General features: G+C 38.5%; 1 protein-coding gene across 1 annotated transcript in view; it reads left to right on the top strand.

Annotated features, from left to right (window-relative positions):
- tmem121aa (transmembrane protein 121Aa) overlaps positions 1-25489 on the top strand; it is a 28258-nt gene extending 2769 nt beyond the window's left edge. Inside the window, exon 2 of the mRNA XM_084392554.1 lies at positions 23055-25489. Within this exon, the coding sequence (XP_084248680.1) occupies positions 23522-24472 (951 nt within the window). The 5' untranslated portion in view covers positions 23055-23521 and the 3' untranslated portion in view covers positions 24473-25489. The remainder of the gene's footprint in view (positions 1-23054) is intronic.
- Positions 25490-26565: the final 1076 nt, after the last annotated feature.

Raw genomic sequence — 26565 nt, 5'->3', positions numbered from 1 at the left:
ACATCATTTTTCTTTGAAATAATGTGCAAGTATGAATTGCTCTCAATTAGACCAGAAAAGACACAGTACACAGGGTCATTTTCATGATTACTTTAATTTACCTCTCCCATTGATATAGCAAGGCTTTGCTGCAGGCAAATCAGTACTTTATCTGACTTCCTGTGCATAAAAACTGAATTGGGTTTTCAGAGTGTCACACCCCCCTCAACTATCCTGTCTGTCCATTATCAGGACATAAGTATGACCGGTACATTCTCACCCCGGCTACGGAAGTTCCACCTGCAGGTTTCCAATCTCTCTCAGGGTTTCATGAGTGTGACATGACCGCCTCCATTTGCAGGCAGACAGGCATAGCTGCCTCCCTGCCAGTCCAAACCCCCCACTGGCTAATTACTGACACAATGTCAGCATGGACAGCTGGCAAGGCCATTTTGTGAAGTGAAGCATTTGACTGGGGTTAGCTGGATGGAGTCCTTTCCACTGAGTTTTGCATCAGTGGGAGTCCTGGATACCCACATCAAACACTGCAGCAGTGCCCATGAGATAACATGCTTAATGCACATACACAGCCTTTCAGCACTGTGGAATGATGGTTAAGATGGACTGGTTTTGCTCATTAGAGATAGTTGGATTACTCTAGAGTGTGTGTGTTGTAATATGCTGGAAGGACTTTTAAGGGGTAGCTGTCATAGATTGTTCATAATGTGATCACATATGCCTCCAGTGCACTGTTAGCTATATCAGAATCAGAATTGAGTTCATCTGCCATGTAAACAACTTCTTAGAAGGAAGGCGACATGGTGAGTTGCTCCCTAGGTAACAGTAAACCTACATAATTCCAATGAACACAGTTTATGCAGTGCTGAAGTACAGGAGAGGAATGTTTAATATTCTGCAGTTACGTTCAGAATTCATTGGTGAAGTGCATACCGTTTAAGTTAGATAAGCACATATTTGCGCAATTTCAAAGACAGGGCTTAAGCCTAGTCTCAGGGCTTAAGCCTGTTTGAGGTGTTTTAACTGAAAATATGCCGTTGCCCTTGTTTCGTTTCAAGATGCACACCAGTAATGTTTTTTTTTGCTAAGACATGTTTAAAATGTAACTAAGGCCTAATCCTGGCTTAATCTAAGCCCTGTCTGTGAAACTGGGACATACGGTCTAAATAACATACATTGGCAAATGCAGTAAAATGATGTGGAACTTTATATATCATCATCATAGTATATTTGTTACTTTGTGATGTGAGGGATGTTGCAATACCCAGTCGGTCATTTAAATCAAGCATTGTTAAAGGGGTGGTATAATGCCCCTTTTTACAAGATGTAAAGTAAGTCTCTGATGTCCCCAGAGTGTGTATGTGAAGTTTTACCTCAAAATACCCCATAGATATTTTTTATAGCATGTTAAAAAAATGTCCCTTTTTGAGGGTGAGCAAAAATGCGTCATTTTGTGTGTGTCCCTTTAAATGCAAATGAGCTGCTGCTCCCGGCACAGAGGGCGGAGCTTCAACTGCTCGTGTCCTTAGCAGCTCCAATGACCTCACCAGACATCCACTAAAATGTCAGAAACTGTTCTGTCTTTTATGTTTAAACTGAAGTTGGACAAAGATGGAGAGACCCAAGAAGAAGTGACAACATGTAGAATGCAATAGTTGATGAATTTATGTAGCTGATGTGGAGTTAACTATATTCAAGTCATTGAAATTGCTAGTGTGGGAACTGTTGTAAGATGCCTACAGAATGAGATGCTATTGCATTTGTGTTGCGTACAGTATTGCAATAAACATGAAAAGACGGATGCGACAGCTTGAGCCGTCTCCCAAATGTGCTCTACTACAACAACTCTTCCTCTTCTCATGGACTCACCCAGTGTTGCCAGATTGGGACGGTGATTTCCAGCCCAAAAGCTCACCAAAACCCGCACACTCCAGGAAGAAAATGGCCAAAAATGTACAGCCAAAATTTTATTGCCATGTCATTCAAGGTTGATTAGCACAAATTTTATCTCCTTAAAACAAAATAACTAATAAAATAAAATAAAAAATAAATAAATACATTTCCCAGGAAAACGGATCAAAACAGGGCAATAATTAAGGAGAATTAGCAAATATGACTCAAATGTCCAGGTGGACACTGTCAAAACGGCAATCAAGAAATTAACCGATGACTTTAACCCTCGGATATACACATTGCAGAACATAACGCAGAATTTAGCAGTCAAAACTGATTCATCATTGATTCAAAACTTTTTCAGCAGCTGTCAGGGACGAGTAGAGTGCATGCAGTCTGGACGGTGTAAAAGTTGCAGATGTCTGGTTAGGCCAGTGTGCACATGACCATGGACAGGAGTCGTCCCATATTCGATTTCAATTCAAGTCATTCAACTGTGCTCTCCTCTCAGAGTTATATTCACCATTGAGTCATCTCCCACCACATGTGTAATCCACGTTTTTAGAGTTACTCTTTTCTGTAGATACAACTTACTGTATATTTATGCCACTTTGGCGATCACTTGAATATACAGCTACAAGTTATCGCGCTAAATCGCGTCTGCCTGCTGATCGCTGATTGGTTAAAAGTGCGTGCTCATCGGTGACGTCAACACCAACGCCAGCTGACTCTGCATGGGCTTGTGTGTTTAGTAATGTCATGATGACTGATTTTATGGACTACATACACACTTTAGTTTTGTTTTTTAACCAATTAGATTTTAAAATGTAGATGTTTGAAAACCACCAAACTGACCCCAAACCAGCCCAAATTTTGTCCACCCACCCAAACCATTTTTTACTCACACAATCAAATTCAAAACGGCCCAATCTGGCAACACTTGACTCACCCCCTTTGTTGCGTGTTCCTGGGGGCGGGGTTTATGTAAATTTTAGGGTTTGTGATGTCACAAACCCGTGAAGCTTACTGTAGTCCCTATCAGTCATTTGTTGTAGTCCTTAAAAAGCGATTTATGTAAAAGAAAATATCTCCCTTTGCTTTGAACTTTGAGCGTTGTAACTTTGCAGATGTTGTATACATAAAATGCTAGTAATAATATAAACCTAAAAGTTTTACATTTACTCACCCTCACGTTGTTCCAAGCCTTTAGGATTTGGTTAATCTTCTAAACAAATTCAAATATTTTTTATGAAACTTGAGAGGTTTCTGTCCCTCAATTGAAAATTCTGTCATCATTTAATCACCCTTATGTTGTACCAAACCTGTATGAGTTTCTTTCTTCTGTTGAACACAAAAGATGATATTATGAAGAATGTTGGTTATCATTACCCAGTTATTGTAATAACTATAATAAGTGCATAGTATGTACATGGGGAACAGGACAGTAAAATAAAGTGCTACTGAAATAACTTTTAGATAAAAGACAAAATGTGTGAGAGTTTGAAAAGTACGTTTTAAGCGAGTCTACTTTCTAAAAGTCCTCAGGGACAAAAGTGCCTGTAGTTGGGAAAAAAAAAATGTCTATATGTAAAGTAGTTTGGCCTGAATTAACTGCAGATATGAAATACTTAGGGATAAGGATGTAGAAAAATCCCAAAACAAAATGTCTAAGAATATCAATACTGTGCTGCTTTACAAGCACCGTAATCAATAGCATTAGTCTGAACCCAATTTTAGCAGAGTAATTCATTGTCCCAAATGAACATTAGTTCCCATGACAACCTAGTCATCTATTAGTTCTCTGGCATCATGACAATGGTACAGTAGCCAACATACTTTCACATGACAAATGTTCCAAAGCAAATGGAGTTCTTTTCAGTGTGTGAGATGTCATTTTAGAGCTGAAAAGCTCATAGCGACTCGGCTTGCATCTGCCTTTGTGTGTCGTGTGCTGTGTGTGATGAACGTATTCTGCTGTGACGGATATATTAGTCAGGTTTGGTCCTTTTCCCTGATGCTGGATGACAGTTCATAACACATTCTACCTTAGAAATATTTCACAATGAAATCAACTTGGGAATCCACGTGGATTGAAAGACTCCTTCCAGACGGACTTTTTTTTACTATAAAAATTCGCCATGACACCATGTCTTGCCTTACTGCGCACTATGGGTCTGCCTTTCAGAGTCACCTAAAATATAGCTATTATAGTTTTACACTTGAATGGAGTGTGACTGTGTGGTGTTTCTGTTGATGTACCTGGACAGGAGAGTGCAGCCCTTCTATAACAGCAGCATAAAGGCAGAGACCGTGGAGCCTCAGAGCAGCAACCGCTTAAGAGCGCGTGGGGCCTGAATTGAATCACCTTTCAGAGAGGGAGAGGGAAAGATAAAGTGAGTCAGAGAGAGACAGAGAGAGGCTGCAAAGATAACATCTATGTGCCACAATGTGTGATTGCACTGGTTACTGCCTCTTTTGTAGCAGATTTGGAGCTCTAAGTCGTTCCATTTGTTGTCTCTCAGTGTAGCAAGCATGAAAATGGTAAAACTTGTGTGGTCATGAGCCTGTTTCTAAGCTTGCTGAGATGCATTTAATTCTTTGCAAATGGTTTGCAATTTTTGCGCGCTAAAATTATGATTCTAATATATTTATATACTCTATTATTTTGTGTATCGGGGACCAACATAATCAACATAGGAGGAGAACAAATGCAATATAAAATATAAAAAAATATATAAAATGTAAAACCACTGAAAAAACATCAATTGTCTGCTAATCTGAATATGAAGGAATATTGTGGTTATGTTCCTGTATCCAGGTACAAATGATGATGCTTAAAAGGACAGTTGACTCAATGATAAATAATGATTATTTACTAACCCTTTTGAGTTCCTGTGGACCACAATCAGAGAGTTTATATTAAGATATTCCATACAGTTCAATTAAATGGTGACCACAGCAGTCAAGCAAGCATTTTAGTGAATAATAATTTCAATTTCATTCTGTTTCTCACACAAAGCTATCATATTGCTTCAGAAGACTTTCTTTTTTTTTTTTTGGAGCTTGACAAAGCCTGGTTCTCTTACATTTCCATTGGAAAAGAGCAGCATTAACATTTTTCCAAACATCTCCTTTTGTGTTCTATATACTGAAAAAAGAAAGTCATACAATTATAGATTGACTTGAGGTTGAGAAAATTATGATTTTTTTTAATATTTTTGGGTGACCTAACCCTTTAAATATTTGCTGAGATTCATCCGGCTTCTGATAATTAATCTGTATCGCAGTATAATTCCATACACATAACTTCCCCCAATGTGGTTTAATAAAATATGATGCACCTAAAACATTAATTCTGTATCCTTAGCCACCTGCTTAGGTAAATATCATGAACATAATTAAAACACTTTTTATTAGACCCTTCGGCAAGAAATGTAAATGTGACCCATAATGCAGTAGAAACCTAAGTTTTGTGCTTGAGGTGAAGTAAATGACAGAATGATTTTGGATTTTAAAGGTACACTATGTAACTTTTGGCGCTGTAGTGGTTAAAAAACAAAACTGCATGCATTTTGCAGAAGAACATTGTTTTGGTTGTGTTTCGGCTCTGCATGACTGTTCGGATGAATATGGTTATCCTACTGATCATAAAACATTTACTACTAGGTTAAGAGAGATAACCAGTTTAGATGGAAACGTTACTGTAGCTTTACCCATTAATAGACACAATACTTCCTTGACAATACATTCCAGCACAGCGCTAAAACAACAGTGCTTTACAATGAACTCTGTTAGAGAGCTATATGGCAATTTATCTGTTCAATAAAATACCTTACTCACCTGTTGAGTAATAAAAATGCTGTCTTCGCATCGCTTGTACAATATTTCGAATCCCTCAGTTCTCGCAATCTCCGAAAACCTCAGCCAATGTTGATTCTCATCTTATTACGAGCTCTATAGACCTTATGTAGCCCCGCCCCTTTTCAGCGCTGCGCTCGTTGTCTTTTGACTTCCAGTCTGCATTTCCACAGCGATTTTGCGTGTTTATTAATGAACGGCTCGTTTTAAAATCTTCTCGGTCGACTGACATTTGTTTAGTCATCTGCTTTAAACATTACAGTCCTCATGATAACTTTCGTTAACTTTACATTAAGTAAATCCACTTCAAAAGCTACTTACTCCTGGACAGCAGTGCCATAGAAATATACAGAGCGACCGCAAAACGGAAGTTAAAAGACAATATTCTAAAGATGGCGGCGCCCTCGTTTCTCTGGTGCATAAGGTCTATAGCGTTCTCTTTTTGCAAGCAGAAGCTCCTCTGTTCGCCTTTTTTTTTTTAAGATTTAGCGTGTTCTTTGTCAACCTTTCTCGCTCGTTGTGACAACTATCGCACTCCCATATCCGTCAAAGTAGCTGTAGCAATTTTTCTCTATTTACGGATATAACGAGATGCAATTTTAGTCTAAAACATAAACACTTATAATGTGCATACCATAGTGAATTAGGGTAAGATGAAAACACGTTTGGTTTAGTTAAATTTGAAAAAAAAAAAAGTAACAGTGCACATTTAATAGTGGTACTAAAAGGCCACATTTATTTTCCTCAGTCACTGTGGGCTGTATCGGTTTCTAGTCTTTCAGCTTTACACAATCCTAGTCCCCCGTCTCTCTTTAACGTGTCAAAGCTGATGTGCTGCAAACACCTTGGGTTGCTCCAGCTCCAGCTCTTATGTGAACAGAGTAGAGGAGGCACAAGAGTGGAAGAGAAGAGATACTCTCTTCTCCTTCTTAGTACAGCACTGGGGACAGTTGTGTCACGCTGAGATAAAGAATCTCATGGACGTGAGAAGACTCCCAATGCTCGGCTTGCCAAAGTTCTGCAGTTTAAAGCCTCCCTGTCATCTCTAACCAGAAAGACATAAATAGTAAGCGCTAGAGCTTTCTGGGTCTCGCCTCATGCCTTTGCCTGATTTTGTGGCTGAGATTCCCATGGGAATGACTGAGACAGTAGAACAATGCAGCTGAGAAATTAAAAGATAAATCCTGCCAGTGAGACTGGGTCTGCATTCTATTATCTAATATCTATTCTAATATCTCAGAATGAAGTTGTAAGGAAGATTCTCGACTGGATGTGATCTTAGAGCTTGATTCACTATTCTGGACAAGATAAAGCTTTTAAAAGAATAGTTTATGGTAAAATGAAAATCCTGTCATCATTTACTCATCTTGATGTTGTATGCATGACTTTCTTTTTTTGTGGAATACATTTTATTACAGACTTTACACATTTTATTATAAATGAATGAAGCTCCAAAATATGACAAAACATACATATATATAATATACACAGGGCTTGACATTAACACCCGCCAACCCGCCAAATGCGGGCGGATTTTGCTCGTGGCGGGTAACATAGTCACTCCAACTAGCCACTTTGGCGGGTTGAATAATTGTAGTCTTTTCAAAAGGCATCTGAAATAAGTGTGACACTACGACGCTACAACTCCCATGAGTATTACATGCACACAGTGTTGCCTTGCGCTTGCGCGCTAGTGACCGACAACACAGAAACGAAGAGACAGCTAGCTGCCCTGCTGGAGTTACGTCGTATGCCGGTGGAGCTATGTGGCGACATGTAATACATAATACATGGTTTTATTTAAAAAAAGGAGCTTTACACACAACCTTATCAGAGCTAATGATAATATTGTTATATATTTATGTAGTCTTGATTTGGGTGTGTACTGTGTTTTTACATTTAAAAGGGTTGTAAATCTTTTTTAAGACTTTTATCAGGTAATTTCACAACAACAAAAATGTGGCTAGTAAAAATGCTGTGTGGCTAGTAACTTTGGAAAACCACTAGCCACATTAGCTAGTGAGCAAAAAAGTTTATGTCAAGCCCTGAATATACATATATATAATTTGTAATATCACATTCACTGCTATATTGTATTTTTGTGCATGAAACTATATAGCTTTCTTTATATTTTACAAGGGGATAATTATATTTGATGGTTGTTGGCATCATAAAGTTTGAAAACTCCTGGTTTAGAAGACTTTAAAAAGCTGAAAACAGAGATTTTGAATGTGAGAAAGATACAGATTAGACAAGGGCTGACCGGAGAATACTTTGTAACAAGGAAGTGATGTTAGGATTAATTGGAGTGTCAAGAAGAATAATCTGCAAAGGAAAGATGTTAAAGGAAAAGTATCAGAGAGAGGAGTGAGATAAGAACAAAAAGAAGTGTTCTGAAAATCTGAGAATTAAATAAAGTTTTACAGTACATCCTTCACTGTGAAAGTGGTCTGCACTTTATGTGTCATCTACCTAAGAATCTGAACCAAAGTCTTAACACCAAAGAGAGCCCAACACCTATATATGCTTTCTTTGAAATCCCTTCCTTTTTTTTTTTTTTTTCACAGAGTAGTGCACAGCATGAAGGCAGCTTATTAAGTGAGGTGCTTGTGATGGGTGTTTCCACTTCCAGTGAAATGAAATGGCAGCATTCAAAGAGACAAATCAATAGGTTAAGGGGTAAATGCTAAGTTGAGAAGAAAAACAGCAGTTTTTTGACAAAAGCTCTCCACGGACTTGAAAACTGTCACTGGAAGCCGTTATTTTGCAGGGCTGCATTCAGACTTGATCGATTTTCATGTAGGAAGTGTCAAGTACTTTGCGAATAATTGTTGCAATAAGGGAATTTGAATTTTCAAGGGACACTTCACCCATTTGCATTAAGCTTTGCATTGTTAGAAACCCAGTCATACTATTGAATGGTTGTGCAACACTCTCTCATTTTCCCCTGAGACGGGAGAAATCCGTTATTTACCTCTTACACTTCCTCCTACAATGACGCAAAAATCGTCATTTTGCGTCATTGTAGGAGGAAGTGTAAGAGGGGGGGATTTCTGTTGAGACTACAAGCACTAGTTCCTCATCTTTCCCAGGGGGCGGGACCCGCTCACGCTACAGACCTATTACAGATCAGTGGGTGGGACTTTACTCTCTGAAACTGAAAGCAATATCCTCCATCTTGTTTGAAGCTAAGCTAACAGGCGCTGTGGAGACAGATGTAAAGTTATGACAATAGCGGAGGAGAGTACTCAATATGATATAGACTAGAGGAAGAGGATTTCGGAAGTCTGATGCTTGAATCAGGTGGTCAATTTCTCCTGGACGAAATCTCTGAATCAGACGAGGACACGGACGTTTGTGTTGTGAACTAGTTTCCTAGTTTCGCACCGCATATGTTCTGACTGAACATCCAGGTACGGTACCATGCAATAATTCACCTTTTCGAAAGAAATACAAACGAGGAGTAATGCACTAATGAGTTCGCCAACTAACTAGACATTTTGTGTGAATGTGAAATTAATTTCAAGCTCTGGTGGTAGCTAGACTTGTAGACGGAAGAGTGATGGATTAGTGGGAGTGGCTTGCGGAGCTGTGCAATGTGGTGCATTGTGGGAGTTGTTGTCTTTCATACAAATGCGTCCTGAAGTTATTTTTTGTCTTTTCTCGGTCACAAAGGCACCAAATTCAAAATTTCTTTTACATTTCGACTACATATATGACCCACTTTAAATAAAAAACAATGTTCAAATGGGTGAAATGCCCCTTTCAGTTTTTCTAAAAAAAAAAAAAAAAAAAAAACTACTGTCAAAACTTTGTTTTGGTTAAATGGTGTGAAATGTCTTTGTCTGATTTTGCTTTAGGAAAGTGCTTTTGTGATTTAGTTAATTAACCATGTCTTGTTATTTTGATGCCCAGATTCTTGTCTACATACATCTTCAGTGTACTTATTCAACTAAATTTGAAGAAATGTAGTGCTGCACTATAAATGCTTTTAGTGCTTGCTATAGTTGCTAAGTAATGTGGTTGCTAAAGTCATAAAAGTCTAAAATCTCTATGATATTCTGTTAGATATGAATCAAGTCTAGGGCTGGGTGTAGTGATTTAGGCTTAAAATGGGCACCATGAATGTAAGGATTTGGTCCATATGGGCACCAAGTTAATATTGTGAGTTTTGATCACGTCACTTAAAGGGATTGTTCACCCGAAAATGAAAATTCTGTCATTAATTACTCACCCTCATGTCGTTCCAAACCCGCAAGACTTTCGATCATCTAATGGATTAAGTTGATTGTGGCTATGGCAGAGTTACGTTGAAAGATAAACTATTGTGTCTCTGAAACTAATAAGGTGAAGAATCTTACTATGCATCAAACAAATAAACGAAAAATTATTTGTTATTAATGTAAATTAGAAAATCATATACTGATAATATACAACAACGCCAAGGTCTCTGGTTTGGTTAAGTGATATTTACGTTCCACGTGGTCGAGTGAGCAGTTCGATGGCGGTGATGTTTTCCTCTGGTTGTAACAATGCATTTCAACAGCCTTGAACACAAAAGCTCTGTGGGATGCTGATTTCCTGAAGCACTAAAAAGGGTTCTGAAATCTGGAACAGGCAGATGAGGCCCTGAAGTAGATGCAAGTTCCTTAACAATCTGGAACATGCAGACGAAGGTACTTTGAAGTTAAGGTTTGCTCTCCTGAGCTTAACCCTGTTGCAAATGTGTCTGTATGTCTTCTGCCTTTGGGCCACTCAACATTTTGTCAATTTGATTTTGTCTCTCTGGCATTGAGACTCAGTACGTGCTGTAATTGTTACTTTCTCACCTTTGCAGGTGCAGTCTCTCCAGATGGGAGACTCTGAATGGTATATCTGCAATTGTCTCACCGGATTAATTTGTTGATGAAGATGTTGCACTACAAATAGCTGTCACTGAGAACAGTTATTTACCTTAATAAGTATGAAACGAATGTGTGTAGTTTAAGTTTTCCGAACATAGTTATGAATTGGCTTATTGTGGCCTCCCTTTGTTTCAGCCACTGCTCTTGCATCCAAAAAGTCCTAAAGAATTTTTATGGTGGTTGGCTTAAACGGTAGGGATTAGTCTCAACTGCCTGTGGACCAATGGGAAGTCCTGTCCTTCCCGTGATTGAGATGTCTGTGAGTTGTCCTTGCATCCTTATCTGATGGTGTTGGACATTTGTTTGTGCTAGTCCACCAAAGTCCAATCGAAATGTAGCAAACCTTTCTCCACTGTTGCAGCAGGGGAATGTGCTTGTATCGATTAGAAAACAATGAATTTTTATTTGATTGTAATTCATTATAGCTTCAAATTTAAAAAATGACAAAAAAAAATCTCTCTCCTAAATAATGGTGTTAATTATAGGGCAGTGTGTTCTCTGAACTATACTCGTCTTTCTGAACTATTCATAAAACAGCCACAGGAGTTTGGAGAGATATTAAGACTTTTGTTAAGCAAGTATTAAACTAATCAACAGTAAAAGCACAGCCATTTATAATGTAACAAAAGATTTATGTTTAAATTAAATCCTTTTCATCTGAACTTTCAATTCATCATAGACTCCTGAAAAGAAAAAATGGTTTAATCTGTTTTCTTCAGCACCAAATCAGCATATTATAATGATTTCTGATGGATCATGTGACACTGAAGCTTTACCATCACAGGAATACATAAATTAATATTACAATTGTTATAATATTTAACAATATTACTGTTTTACTGTATTTTTGATCAAATAAATGCAGTCTTGGTGAGCATAAGAGACTTCTTTAAAAAACTGTACATTTGAGGGATAAGTATTGGTAATTTAGTGACAACAATATTAATGTTTGCTTACTTTCTGTGTGACATGAATGAGTATAGTGCCATTAAGTATCCATATGCTGGTTGTTGCCTTCTGTGCTACACAAGGTTGTAGAGTCTGGTTTCTTTGCGCACTTCGCACAATCCCTCTGGTCCTGCTGAGAGTGTATATGCTGATGCAGTCTTTAGATCCGTCTTATATCACAGTGTGCACACCTTCCCATTCTTCCTCGCTCCAGCAGATGCTGCAAGGTCAACCATCTTCAGGCGCCATGGGGACTGTCAGACAGCTTTGGTTGGCATCCGGGGAGGTCTTACTTTGATTATTTAGGCAGATGACGAGCGCCGTTCGGTGTTTAAACCGCCGAAAAGGATTCAACATGGCATCACGTCTGCTGTTTCTAGGCTGTTGAGAGAGCTTTGAACATGCAACAGTAGTAAGCAGCGCCCCTCACAGAACCAGTCATCACAGATCCTGTTACTGCGCACTTCATAGGGATGAAGCTGCTCTGAGTGCAGCCACAGAGACAAGAGGAAGGGAGACAAGTGGAAGTAAGGCATTTAAAGGACAGAATGAACGAGGTCACGGCAAAAAGAGAGAGGCAGAAGTAGTGCTTGAGGCGCATCCCAGACAGACGTAATGCACTCTCTTTTACTCTCCTCTGTGTTCCAGTGTGCAAAATATTGAAAGCTCTAGGCACTGTGCCAAGTCGGAAACTCGCGCCACAGATCTGAGAACAGCTGCGTTCTTTTTAAAAAATTGTATGTATCCAGCTTTTGGTGACAGTTGGCTTTCCTTTGCTTTCTTTCTCTCTTTCATAAGTGTCTTTTCTCTGGCCATGTGCACTATTACTGTACATGCGTGCTTGGTCTTGTTCTTTACATACGCAGTAATTTAGCTGATTCATTTAAACTTTGCAGTGTGTACATGCCGGAGGTGTTTTCTCTGAGATTGCAGAATGCCTTCTCAAAACAATATGAGAAAATAATCACCAGTATATAACAGGATGAGATCTTATGAGCGCTGTTAAACTAAAGTTGCAATTTTCTGCCATTATCTTTATACCAGCAGACTGAGGATTGTTAACTAATGGTCCAAAAAGACGGTGACTATAAATAATAGGCCAGTGGTAAGAATGCTTTTACTGTATCATTGTAGTTACTACTACTGAGGCAAAGTATAAAATGTTTAGGTATATAGCACTTTAAAAACAACGTGACCAAAGTGCTTCACATTAGACGTAGTGCAAAAAAATGGCCATACAATAAAATAACAGGATATAATAAAAAAGGTAAAACAACAAGTAAGCCTGAGAAAAAAAAAAAGTATTAAGAGATGATTCAAATGGTAGATGTTGTGAGGGAAATGGGTAAAGCATTACAAAGCCTTGGTGCCAGTACTGAAAAGGATTTAAGGTTTTTAATCATGACTATGGAACAGTTGATAACAACTGAGAGGAGGATCTAAGAGTTCTTGAAGAACAAAGACAAAGAAGATCCAAAATATAAATAAGGGAAAGTCCACACAAACTAAAAACCTTAAAATCAATTCTGTATTTTACTGGTAACCATGAAGTGAGGCTAAGATTTATTTAAACAAATGAAGACCAATTCACACTGCACTGACGATGGCAATAGATAGATGGCAATAGGGTTTTGTTGGATCAGTGTGTTACCCCTGTCGACGAATGTTGGAGCTTGATTTTGAACATGTTGAATCAGCTTTTGTCTGGTCGTGGATTGTCTTAGAAGTGATTTACTGTAATCTGGTGATTGTCCATGTTGGTTGGCGTCAGTTGGTGCAGAGCGAATTGGCCTTGAAGTGTTACAAAAATCAAGCCTATTATTAAATGTAAGGATAACAGTCTCTAAATCATGTTGTGGTCTGGTCATTTCAACCTGGAGAGGTTTTTCTTTTTCCCGAAAATGCTGATTAAATGTTATTGCATTGGACTAAAACTTACTGACTTTGCTTACAGATGGTATAACGACTTCCCAAAATGTGTTGTTCTCTGGTCAAAAATGACTTTTAAATGCCATGGCCTTTTAAATTGCTTGTAAATCTCTTGTTATGCTATGTTTTTGCCAATGTTGGATTCGGTCTTTTTATCAGCTTGTTTTCTTTCAATAGTGCAGATTTTATATTTGTTTTAGAGCTGATTGATTGTAGACCTCATTGATTTGTTGAGGTACATTTTTTCACTCAAAAACTAAGGTGCATACAATGGTAATGTTAATAAAAATCCCTTTCATTTCATGCATCAGAATGTGTATTTATTGTTTGTAATTTCACTACTGTAACTGTAACAACATAAAATATTATTGAGGTCGGAACCACCACTTCTCCTCCCTGAACGTGCCAAAACTGCCGATGTAATTACAATCATTTGGGAAAACTGTACTAAGCTCTGAGTGGATTGAGAAGGGGATGGCGGCAAAATCCACAGCCAGATACTTTTGCCTCCATTGGTAAAAAAAAGAAGCTAAAATACATTGCAGAAGAGTCTAGCCTTCCTTGGTATATCAACTAATCAATGTAGAGATGTAAATTACATGATATTAGTTTGAACTTCTGCTGATAATGTACCAATACCGTAATTATGGAGAGTAGAGATATTGAATATTTGATCACCAACAAATTTACCAAGCTACCATTCGAACAGCAGCAACAAATTAAAAATGAAGGGAGACCCCATGCCGAAATTGGACATATACACTCACCTAAAGGATTATTAGGAACACCTGTTCAATTTCTCATTAATGCAATTATCTAATCAACCAATCACATGGCGGTTGCTTCAATGCATTTAGGGGTGTGGTCCTGGTCAAGACAATCTCCTGAACTCCAAACTGAATGTCAGAATGGGAAAGAAAGGTGATTTAAGCAATTTTGAGCGTGGCATGGTTGTTGGTGCCAGACGGGCCGGTCTGAGTATTTCACAATCTGCTCAGTTACTGGGATTTTCACGCACAACCATTTCTAGGGTTTACAAAGAATGGTGTGAAAAGGGAAAAACATCCAGTATGCGGCAGTCCTGTGGGCGAAAATGCCTTGTTGATGCTAGAGGTCAGAGGAGAATGGGCCGACTGATTCAAGCTGATAGAAGAGCAACTTTGACTGAAATAACCACTTATTACAACCGAGGTATGCAGCAAAGCATTTGTGAAGCCACAACACGCACAACCTTGAGGCGGATGGGCTACAACAGCAGAAGACCCCACCGGGTACCACTCATCTCCACTACAAATAGGAAAAAGAGGCTATAATTTGCACGAGCTCACCAATATTGGACAGTTGAAGACTGGAAAAATGTTGCCTGGTCTGATGAGTCTCGATTTCTGTTGAGACATTCAGATGGTAGAGTCAGAATTTGGCGTAAACAGAATGAGAACATGGATCCATCATGCCTTGTTACCACTGTGCAGGCTGGTGGTGGTGGTGTAATGGTGTGGGGGATGTTTTCTTGGCACACTTTAGGCTCCTTAGTGCCAATTGGGCATCGTTTAAATGCCACGGCCTACCTGAGCATTGTTTCTGACCATGTCCATCCCTTTATGACCACCATGTACCCATCCTCTGATGGCTACTTCCAGCAGGATAATGCACCATGTCACAAAGCTCGAATCATTTAAAATTGGTTTCTTGAACATGACAATGAGTTCACTGTACTAAAATGGCCCCCACAGTCACCAGATCTCAACCCAATAGAGCATCTTTGGGATGTGGTGGAACGGGAGCTTCGTGCCCTGGATGTGCATCCCACAAATCTCCATCAACTGCAAGATGCTATCCTATCAATATGGGCCAACATTTCTAAAGAATGCTTTCAGCACCTTGTTGAATCAATGCCACGTAGAATTAAGGCAGTTCTGAAGGCGAAAGGGGGTCAAACACAGTATTAGTATGGTGTTCCTAATAATCCTTTAGGTGAGTGTACGGTGCAATGCATAAGTTAATACACCCATGCTAAAGTTGACTAAAAAGAGGAATAAAAAATCATATTTTGGAAATTGAACTTAATGCCTTAATTTAAAAAATTAGGAAAAATCCAACCTTTAAGGACACCAATTTTCTTTGTGAATGAATAATGTATCGTAAATAAATAAATGTTCTTCCTTAAAATACATGGTGCATAAGTTAGTACACCCCTATGTTAAATTCCCATAGAGGCAGGCAGATTTATGATTTGATTTATGATTTATGATTTTGATTTGCATTGAGAGCAATGCAAATCAAGCTAGCTTTTAGGCTAACTGAAATAAAACCATGCCAATCTTTAGGTATGGTGAATGCTATGTGATGATGTGGGGCTATTTTAATTCCAAAGGCCAAGGGAACTTTATCAGGATGCATAGTATCCTGGATCCATGAAGTAACTGGCCTTTAAAAATAAAAATCTGCCTGCCTCTATGGGAATTTAACATAGGGGTGTACTAACTTATGCACCATGTATTTTAAGGAAGAACATTTATTTATTTACGATACATTATTCATTCACAAAGAAAATTGGTGTCCTTAAAGGTTGGATTTTTCCTAATTTTTTTAAATTAAGGCATTAAGTTCAATTTCCAAAATATGATTTTTTATTCCTCTTTTTAGTCAACTTTAGCATGGGTGTATTAACTTATGCATTGCACTGTAGGCGACAGCAATCTGCTTCAACAAACAGCCGAAATATGCTCTTTTAACACGGATATTTAAAAGGACAGAAGATTCCAAAAAGTGAAAAGAAATGACCCCCAAAAAGCCATTTTAAAGCAGTTAAGGGGAAAAAAAATCCTCAAGAGGGGATCCCACTGCTGCAATTTAGTGTGCCTCCTCTATTTTGAAAACCCACCAGCCATCACTGCTTTGATGTGATTTGATTTTGATAACCTAGATAGTATGCACAAACATTACAGTGTTGGTAGCTTATAGTGCAAATGCTGTTTCATACGGCTAAAAACCGTGTAAACATCAAATGGAAGATGAACTGACGTTTCACTAAAATAGCCAAACCCACAGAGGGGACTTGGCCTCCTCTTTGTCTTAAAGGATGGGTCTTGGCCTGTCTCTGAGCAGAAACAAGATAGCATTATGAGTCTCTGTTGCTGAGCTCAGACTGCTCTTGCTGATATAGCTCCACAGGGAGTTTTTGCTCATTGCGGCTGCCAGGCTGGATGAACATGTTGATATGATTACTGGAGAAGCCTTCAGGCCGTCAAGCTCTCTATCTGATTCTGCTGAGCTCTGTTTCCTCCCCTCCGGTCCTGTCTGTTCCTGACTGACCTACTCACAGAGTCCATTCACAGTGCCAATGATACATACACAGTCACATGGGAAAAAATTACAGAGGAAACCAATGTCAAGAACGTGCCTGGGACATATTTCATCTTCAAAATCAGAAATTTTATTTTACTTTAAAAAAAAATCTAAGCCAGTTAAGTTTGACATTTTTTTACATTGTGGCATTATTTTCATAACATGTAGGCAGGGTTTTCTATGAAAGCTTGTTTCCGGCACGGAATATAAAATAAAAAAGGCAAGAACTGTGACTTTTTATCTCACAAGTCTACTTTTTTTCTCAGAATTGCGTGATGTAAACTTGCAATTCTGACTTTGTAACATGCAAGTGCGAGTATGCATCACACACAATTCTGACTTTAACACGCAATTGTGAGTTGTAAAGTCACAATTCTGATATAAACTCACAATACAAGACATTGGACTTGTGAGTTTATATCTCGCAATTCTGAGAAAATATGAATTCAGAATTGCAAGAAATAAAATAAAAAAATCCGAATTGCAATTTTTATGTCTCGCAATTTTCACTTTATTTCTCAAAATTGCGAGTTTATATCCCACAATCCTGACTTTATAATTTGCAATTGCGAGTTTATATCTCAGAAATTCTGAGAGGAAAAAAAAACTAATTATATTGTTGACTGATAAGAAACAAAACAGATAAAATGTCAGTTTAATTCAATCATATTTTACACAATTTAAAATTCACAGAACAAAAAAAGTCTTTACATGAAAATATTCCTATATAGCGTATATAACTGTGCCATTGATTATGTTATTTGGGCTCTTGGACAACATTCACAGCTGTTAATTGACTGAACAAAACTAAATTAAATAAGAAAACAACTATATATTGAACTATATTAAAAAATCAATAGTACAGCATGATGCAAAATTGGGGAGGGAATAAATTTGGGAGAGAAATGCACATAATTGTCTCAAAAATAATGTTAGAAAATGTAAATAAAAAGCAAAAATAATAATAGGCCTCATTTTCTTATTGCAAAAATATCTTACAGTTTTGTTTTTAAGTGAAATGTGACCAGGATTTGTTGTTGTTTTTGTAAGATTTTCCCAACTAGAGCAGAATGCATGCTCATTCATTACCTTACAAAGCCCCTCTCAGATTTTCAGACACTCGCCGGTTTAATTAAGTGAATGAGGGGGAGGAATGCAGTGGAAAGAGGGAGAGAGGTCAATCAATGAGTAGGAGAGTTGAAAGAGAGTATGAAACAGCTCTGGAGAGGACTCCAAAGAGATGGAGGAGGATGAGAGACCTGGCTCATGAGGGTTGGGGGATGAAGGACCAGATAAAGGTGGGCAGAGAGGCGAAGAGATACAAGGACAACCTCATTTTGTATATGACAGAAGTCACATTCTCATGAAATCTATAAGAATTAACTGTTGATTCTTTTTTTTTTGTTAGAAATACTGAGTGTTAAATCAATATCTGTTAGAATAATTGATGGTTGAATCACTTTCTATAAGAATAACTGACCATTGAATTGATTCATATAATGATTAGTCGCAGTGAAGATGCGTCATATTCACAGAAAACACAGATCATGCGCTGGTAATGTTCAGACAGCAGTCTGTGTTTATGTTTTGCAATACCAGGCCATATATCCATTCTGTGTATCCACAGAAAAGGCTTTAAAACTACGGTTTGTCTGATCTAAGAGTATTTTGATGTAATAACACCAAGATGAAAAGAGGGAAAGAGCACGAAATCCTCTACTTCAAGTTGAAGCACAGAGGATCTTGTTTTTTAGTTTTCATTATACTGAGCAGAAATAAGTGTCACACTCATTATTGTTTTCTTTTATTGGGGGTCTGGCGTATCGGTCTGATGGATGCCTGTTACCACAGCAACACAGCAACCTATAAGCATGTGTGTGTGTATATATATATATATATATATATATATATATATATATATATATATACGGTTTTTGCAGGAAGCAGGGAAAAAAAAGAAGTTTTTTTTGCAGGAAGACAGACAAAGGCAGATGAATAAAGTTCCAAACGACTCAAGGTTTTATAATAATTCCAAAGAGGCAGGCAGTAGCACACACTTTAAACATAACAGTAGAGAGTGACTGTGAAAGTACAGTTATAAAGCAAACACAGTTTAGTCAAACACAGCTGAAACACAGAACTCTGATGGTGACCAAAGTAACTAGTGGCGGGAAAACAACAAAGGAAGGCATGAACTGAAGAAATACAAACTAAAAGTCCTTGAACTGAACTGAACATAATGGTGACACACACAACGCATACATACATGTATATTCAGCCCCTCACTAATTCCTGAGCTTCCAGTGAATGTGTGACAGAGCCACAGGCTTCTGGCTTTTAAATAAACTATTTTGTTTTTCTATTTGTTAAGTATGCATGAAAAATTAAACATTTAACATAATTTAGAAACTTTCTCTCGAAAATATATTTCGGGAAAGTTTGCTGTGTGCTCATTGAAAATTAATAAAGTGTCTCCGGCGCCGCGCGCTGCGGAATGCAAATCACCCTGTGTTTAAACTGTTTACCGGTAGTAAGCTTTGTCCATACTTTCTCTGCTAAGCTTGTTTGGAAGTCACTAGATATGTGTCAGCCAGGAAAAACAGAGGTGTACATAACCAGAGAAGGTGCCAGACAGCTCAGTTTAAAATGTGATGCGCCTGCCATAATGTTTTATTTTATATTTAATTGTATTGTATTATATATTGAATTATGTATTATTATACTGTATATATATTTATCAACTTTCATATATTAACGTGTCTCAGATGCTTCACCAAAAATTCCTTTGAAGAAATAAACATTTTGTACTACAAAATGTAAATTGCATATCTCATATCATTTGAATTTAGAAGAATTGATAAGAACTATTTGAGTTTCTATTCTCTGCAGACTTATCTCAATGTATTTGGTAAAGGTGTTGAGATCAAGTGGAGATGCATGTGATATCACTGGGGTCTTTTTCTCAGAAGAAACATCTGAGAAGGAGGACTATTGCGCATACTTTATTCCCATTGCTGTCTAGGAGAAACGACTGAGATATTATAGAGGTCTCATTTGTTATTTATACCAGTTGCAGCTGCAATGCAGTAACTTCATGTACAATTTATGTTCTGTGCAACTGTGTTGCATTTTGAAGCCAATAGCAAACTTAGAGCTTTAAGCCTGTAATGCTTTCCTTATTGGCTCCTGTAAGTGTCTAGGGTTTGTCTGCTTCACAGGGGGGGAATATTCCTCATATGTGTATTGATTGGCCTGATGAGCTCTCTACTACTCCAGACACTTATTTGCTCCCATGTGTTTTGCCACTTTAATTAAACTCTTGATTTAATGCTCTCACTCCATTTCTCTCTTCACTTACAGTACAGTACATTGGGGGGAGGAATGTGTGTGCATGTGCTTGTGTGTCTGTAGAACTATTTCAGAACCAGCTTTGGAAAAGCAAGATCTTCTACCAAAAGCCATGAACTACTTTACCATGAGATGGCATTAAATAGTTGGACTGTTTTCCACCTCTGAGTAAAACTTCATATCCACACCTTGACTTTATATCTTACAATTTTACTTTATATTTCACAATTGTGACTGTTTCTCATAACTGTGACTTTGATTCTTTCTCACAGATGAAACTTTTTTTCTTGCAACTGCAACTTTAGATCTCCTAATTCGACTTTATATTTCACAGCTTTACTTAGCTCAAAATGACCTTTTTTTACTCTTAGGCAGAAACAGGCTTCCATAGAAACCAAATCTTATAAAGGATAAAAACTCAATTAAACCAAACCAAATAGAAAAGTATTTAAAACATTGGCTTAATTTACAACATAATGGAGCAAATTGGAATATTATCTGACTCTAAATTTGCAATAAAAGAGACACGATACTTAACACTAACAATAGAAAAGCCATGAAAATACGGATTGACTATTTGGACATAGACTTGCCATACAGATACCTGGCTTTAAAAATTGAATACAGTGTTGATACATCTCTCAAAGTAGTCAGAAACAGATTTACACACTTCCTCTATATTACAAACCATCACAAAGATTATATTCGAAAATAAATATACTTCCATCCGTTCCATGTGAAAGTGCAGAAAATATTGCAAGGTATGTGAGATCTGTCATAAAATAAGAAGGACAACCCAAGGAAAACAAATACCAAATATCTGGACACAAATAAAATATAGAATGTCATTTTCAAAGAAGCTTAACATTGATACCTTTTTCATATGTGTGAGTACATGTACCGTAATATTATTTGAGCCATCCTTCTTTATTATTCAAGATTCATTTGAGACAGGGCTGGAAATAATGGGGTGGAGAGTGGGAACTATTCTCAGGGTTCACCAGTCCAGAGTGGTCACAACAATTATACTCTAGGATTGATGTAGTATCTGGCAATTAATTCAGAGTATTTTTATGTCAAAATACATCATTAAACATTAATCCAGAAATCATGCATTGTGTGATGTATTTAAAGTCTCAATCTGTGGTTCTCTCCACCCCTCTCCAAAATAAATAGTTCAATCTTCCGCTCAGCTGCGTGTTCTGAAACTGAACAGATGAGAGTTCAGAAGGTCAAAGAGTCACGTTGTCAGAAAATAAAATCTGTGGACTAGAATAGAAAAGAAAGGAAGTAGAAGGAGGCCGGAAGCAGTGTAGAGGCACAATGCATAACCAAATTTTGTTCTGAGGAATTTAAAAGAGCAGTCATATTAAAAGAACAGACCAATTAAGTTACTGCAGCTGTCATCGAAAAAAAAAAAAAAATTCTACTTTGTTCTATTTTAATATTGGTGGGATCAGAAAACGAAACTTGATTTAAACTGTCACTCAGTTATGTGTAACAAGGCAATTTTTCTGAGCATGTGCACTTGACCATCACGTCGCTTTACATCTTCATATAAATGACATGTGTTGCATAATGTTGCAGAAGAGGTATTGATCCATAGCACAATTTACAATCAGTGTATCCAGAATTCCTATCTAAAGCTAAATGCATTCAAGATGCAAGATAAATGTAGGTAAAAATTACAACAGCAGATACACAATAGAAGATATACTGCCACATGCACTCTATATTCTGTGGATCCATGTATTTCTCTCAGTGTACGGATTTATTGTGCATGATTTTTATCTCTTTGAGATAGAAATCAATCACTTGAGAAGACGCATGAGCAAATAGTCTGTGTTTGCTTCCATATATATCAAACATGAGCGGCATTGACGTGAACTAACTAGCAATAGGGGATTGTGAAGGACCGCTGTGTAAGTAGTGTGCAAAACAAATGTCGCTGTGATTGGAATTTCATACAAAAGACACTAGATCAATGCTAATCCCTTGTTTAAATTTATGTGTTGTTCCTTAATATTCCATCTGAAGAGGAAATCTTGTCGCAGTAACATCCAGATGTGATCGTGAGTTGGGTCTTAATAAGAACACAGTGCATACAGAAACTTCCAAAGAATCAGTTGACATTTTTGGGGGGATTATTGTCATTCACATCAGGCCACCTCACACCAAGATATCAGAGTGAGTGCACACCCTCTGCCTGTTGCACATCCAATAACATCTCGCTTTCCAGAAATCCGAGGGTTCCCTGCTGTGTTAGACTCATCATCACTTATTATCACTCTCTCAATAGAAACCGTTGCTATGGAAGCTGGTGACTCAGAGCTCATAGGAATATTAGGGAATGATATTCTAGAAGCTGACACTGTCATACCTAAATATGGATAATGCAGCATAGCGAGATCAAGCTTATAGAACTCATACAAAAAGGAGGAATTTTCAATTAAAAGTATTCAAAAGAGTTAAATCACGGTGAGAACTTGAGGAATGAGATCTGACGTTAAGAAAAAAAATACATTGAAATCATAATTCAGGCTATATTGCGTCCGCCAACCAGCTGACTTTTACACACAGAAACACATTCCTTTTCGGATATTTAAACATGACAAATTCAGTGCCCTTCAAAACAGCTAAATCCTTTTCAACATAAAAGGCTTTAGAGAAATGTGAAACAAACCCAAGGACTCATGGGATGGTTAGTTACACCTGATTGTACTAAATTACCACAGTGACCCCTAGTGTTTTGTTTTAAAGCTTCATCAGTTGGAACAAGGTCAAAAACATCCTCTGAAGTGAACACATTTTTCTTTCTTTAATTAATAGATGCTTCAAGCCGGCAGAGGAGAAAGAGACCTGTGACCTCCCCTTCCGTATTCACGACTGACGATACTCCTGTGCACCCTTGGCTCCGATGCAGGAGTAAGTGACGACAACGACAAGAGAACGGCACAGTGTCCAGCAATGCTGTTTATATGGGTCAGCTGACACAAACAAGCAGGCCCATGTCGGTAGGAAATCGACACAATCTGCCTCAGCAGTGGATACACATACAGATTTATACAATACGGTCACACTGAATCAAAGAGATATTGACATACTAAATTAGTGTGGAGGCCATGTAAGGCTCGAAAATGCGGTAAAGAGTGGTCTTTGGACTGTGTGGAGCTTTGCAAAACGGGCTCCTCAGTCACCAGCATCGATGGACAACAGTTTGCACACCATGAACTAACCTTGCTACTTTTTGAAGGATACGATTTGTTCGTTTTTTACTTCGATAAACAGATAGCACCATGGTTCTGCCGCCACCCGACAAGCGGCATGTGTGTTTAACCACCATTGTGATCATGACCAGCATGGCCTTCATGGATGCCTACCTTGTGGAGCAGAACCAGGGCCCACGCAAAATCGGCGTCTGCATCATCGTCCTGGTCGGAGATATTTGCTTTCTTATAGTGCTGCGTTATGTGGCGGTGTGGGTGGGTGCTGAGGTAAGGACTGCGAAGCGTGGCTACGCCATGATCCTCTGGTTCCTTTACATCTTCGTTCTGGAAATCAAGCTTTACTTCGTCTTCCAGAACTACAAGGCTGACCGTAAAAGTCTGGAGACGGTAGCTAGGAAAGCATTGACTTTGTTGCTATCGGTTTGCGTACCCGGACTGTACCTCGTCCTGGTCGCACTCGACAGCATGGAGTACGTTAGAACCTTCCGGAAGAAGGAGGACATGCGGGGTCGACTCTTCTGGGTGGCTCTTGACCTTCTGGATGTCCTGGACATCCAGGCTAACCTTTGGGAGCCACAGCGGACAGGTCTTCCAATCTGGGCCGAGGGTCTGATGTTCTTCTACTGCTACATCCTGCTGCTCATCCTGCCTTGCGTTTCTCTGAGCGAGATCAGCGTGCAGGGCGAGCACGTGTCGCCTCAGAAGATGATGCTCTACCCGGTCCTCAGCTTGGTGACCATCAACATAGTCACCATTCTCATCCGAGGTGTCAACATGGTTTTGTTTCAAGACAGCCGAGTCTCGACCATCTTCATCGGGAAGAATGTCGTTGCCATCGCCACTAAGGCCTGCACCTTCCTAGAGTACCGACGACAAGTTAAGGAGTTTCCCCCGCAAGATCCTGCTGGGATTGCAATGGAGATACAGCACAACTCTGTGCCACACAATCAAACTTTACCAAACGCCACGACCACCCTTCCAGAGGAGCCCTCACCGGCCCGTGAGGTCATTGACACGTGACCAGAGCTGACCAAAATGTTTAGACTTTAGTGTTAGGGGGAAAGAAGAAAATCTTAGTTAGTTCAGACCAGGAAAAGATGAAGCATCTTTCTTCTGGTCCTTTTACTACTGAGCAAGGAGGTCAGCCCTAAGTTTACTATTTTAAAGAATATTTTGTAAAGTGCTACTCATCTAGGCTAAGTGTTCAAATGCCATTGATGCTCAGATGATGCTCTTGATTTTAACCAGATTTTGTAATTTCAAGCAGCTGTTTTGTGATGTTAGATATGGGCTGTTTTTAAAGAGATGTGTGGTGGTGGCTCACCTTGCTCCACACATGGAGTCTGCACTGATTTCTGTAGAATCTGAATGCTTGTTATTTTCAAAGTTCTTCAAAGTTGCCCTGCCCCTTGTGTGTTCATTTCTAAAATATTTTGGCTAGTTTGAAAATGCTTTAAGCAGTCAATCAAAACCCAGTACTCTCAGCTCACCATGTTTAAATCAATTTCACACAATTCTGCAGATTTTCCCTCGGAAATCTGAGCATAAAATCGGAGGAAATTCCCGTCTGGGCTTGCTGATGAGTGAAAAATGAGAAACGAAACGTACCACTTTCAGAAGTTAAGTCCACTCGTCTTACCACAATCTGTAAACAGATCTGAGGCAAGACGTGAACTTCAAGTGAACTTCAAATTATGTTTTCAAGATGTGATTTGAAGATGAAAATCATTTTTGTGTGTTAAGATGTGAGCATGTTTTAAAGCAAAACAACTCTCACGGAATTCTTTTCCTGGGTATTCAAATGGAAAAATTTCAGCCTTTGTAAGTTTTGTATGTGTGGGCGAATAGAATGGAAGAGAGGACGGAAGAGAGTTCATTAGAAAAAAACAGATAATATTGGATGATAATACATGAATTAATATACAATTCAGTCATGTTTTTAAAGAGGATCATTGTATTATTATTATCTTGTTTCTTTTTTCTTTTAGCTGTGACATTTTAAATGTTGCAAAGTGTAATAAAACCTCCATAATCTTGAAACTGTGGTGTGTTTGACATTGACAGCTGAAATATGTAGATCCAGCTAACATTGATCATCAGCACAAACACAAAACACAGTCTTTACTCCCACACCCAGCCAACACTTGTGCCAGAACCGCTGAGAAACAGCAGGACTGGGTGATTCTACATGAGCTTTGAGACGCAGTTCCACTTGGTGAGAATGGGGTGCAGAAAGCAATTTGGCTACTGCTGATTGGCTCTGGCTGCCATGTAGGCCAGCTGTAGGGAGTGATAAATTACAGTTCCTGTGATCCTCAGCCCTCTCATCCATCTCACCGTTATAGAGTTTCTATAGGCTTCCTCACCACGAGGCCTGAGCAGCGGGAAGATTTCCTAAAGCACAGTTCTCAGTCCTAACAGAGATGCCATTTCTAGGTGTGTTCCATAAGAGCAATAAATTGCACTTCTGAACTGACACCTAGATATCTTTGACAACTGGAGATAAATGGTCAACTGTGTGAGTCAATCACTTTCTACTGAAATGTATTACTCCCAACAAACAGCCTATAAATGACTTCTTGGACTTCTTGAATACATAACCATCCATACAGGATTCATGAGAAGATATTATTTAACAACCCCTCCAGGCACTATTTGCGAGACTTGACCTTTGTAAAGCCATTTTGAAAGGTAAAGGGAAAAAACATTATAAAATTCTAACAAATAACCTGAAGCAGCGATTCAGCTGTCGCAGTGTCTGCCGTCAGAGATTTCCTCATACTTAAAGCCTCTCCAATCAGTTGATTAATCGCCTGCTAGCTCGAGGCTAATGAGGTCATGAGGGTGTATTTAACCATGGCCCTATTTAATTTTCTGCTGTCAGAACATTAAAAATTCCATTTTAAGCACATCATAATTCGGCTTGGCGATAAATTACTAATATTATCATGGGAGGTCTTATCTCTTCTGACACACAGCTCAATTTACCAGCTTGGTTCACTTCATGGTACCTTTACAGTGCCTCAAAAATCTATTTATCTAGATAATGTAATCTACTGTCAAACATGTAGGCAACCTGTTACCAGTGTGTTTTCTAACACACTTTTCCTATT

Source organism: Rutilus rutilus, assembly GCF_951802725.1.
Source record: "Rutilus rutilus genome assembly, chromosome: 21".
NCBI lineage: Eukaryota > Metazoa > Chordata > Actinopteri > Cypriniformes > Leuciscidae > Rutilus > Rutilus rutilus.
This window is presented reverse-complemented; position numbering and strand designations above follow the sequence as displayed.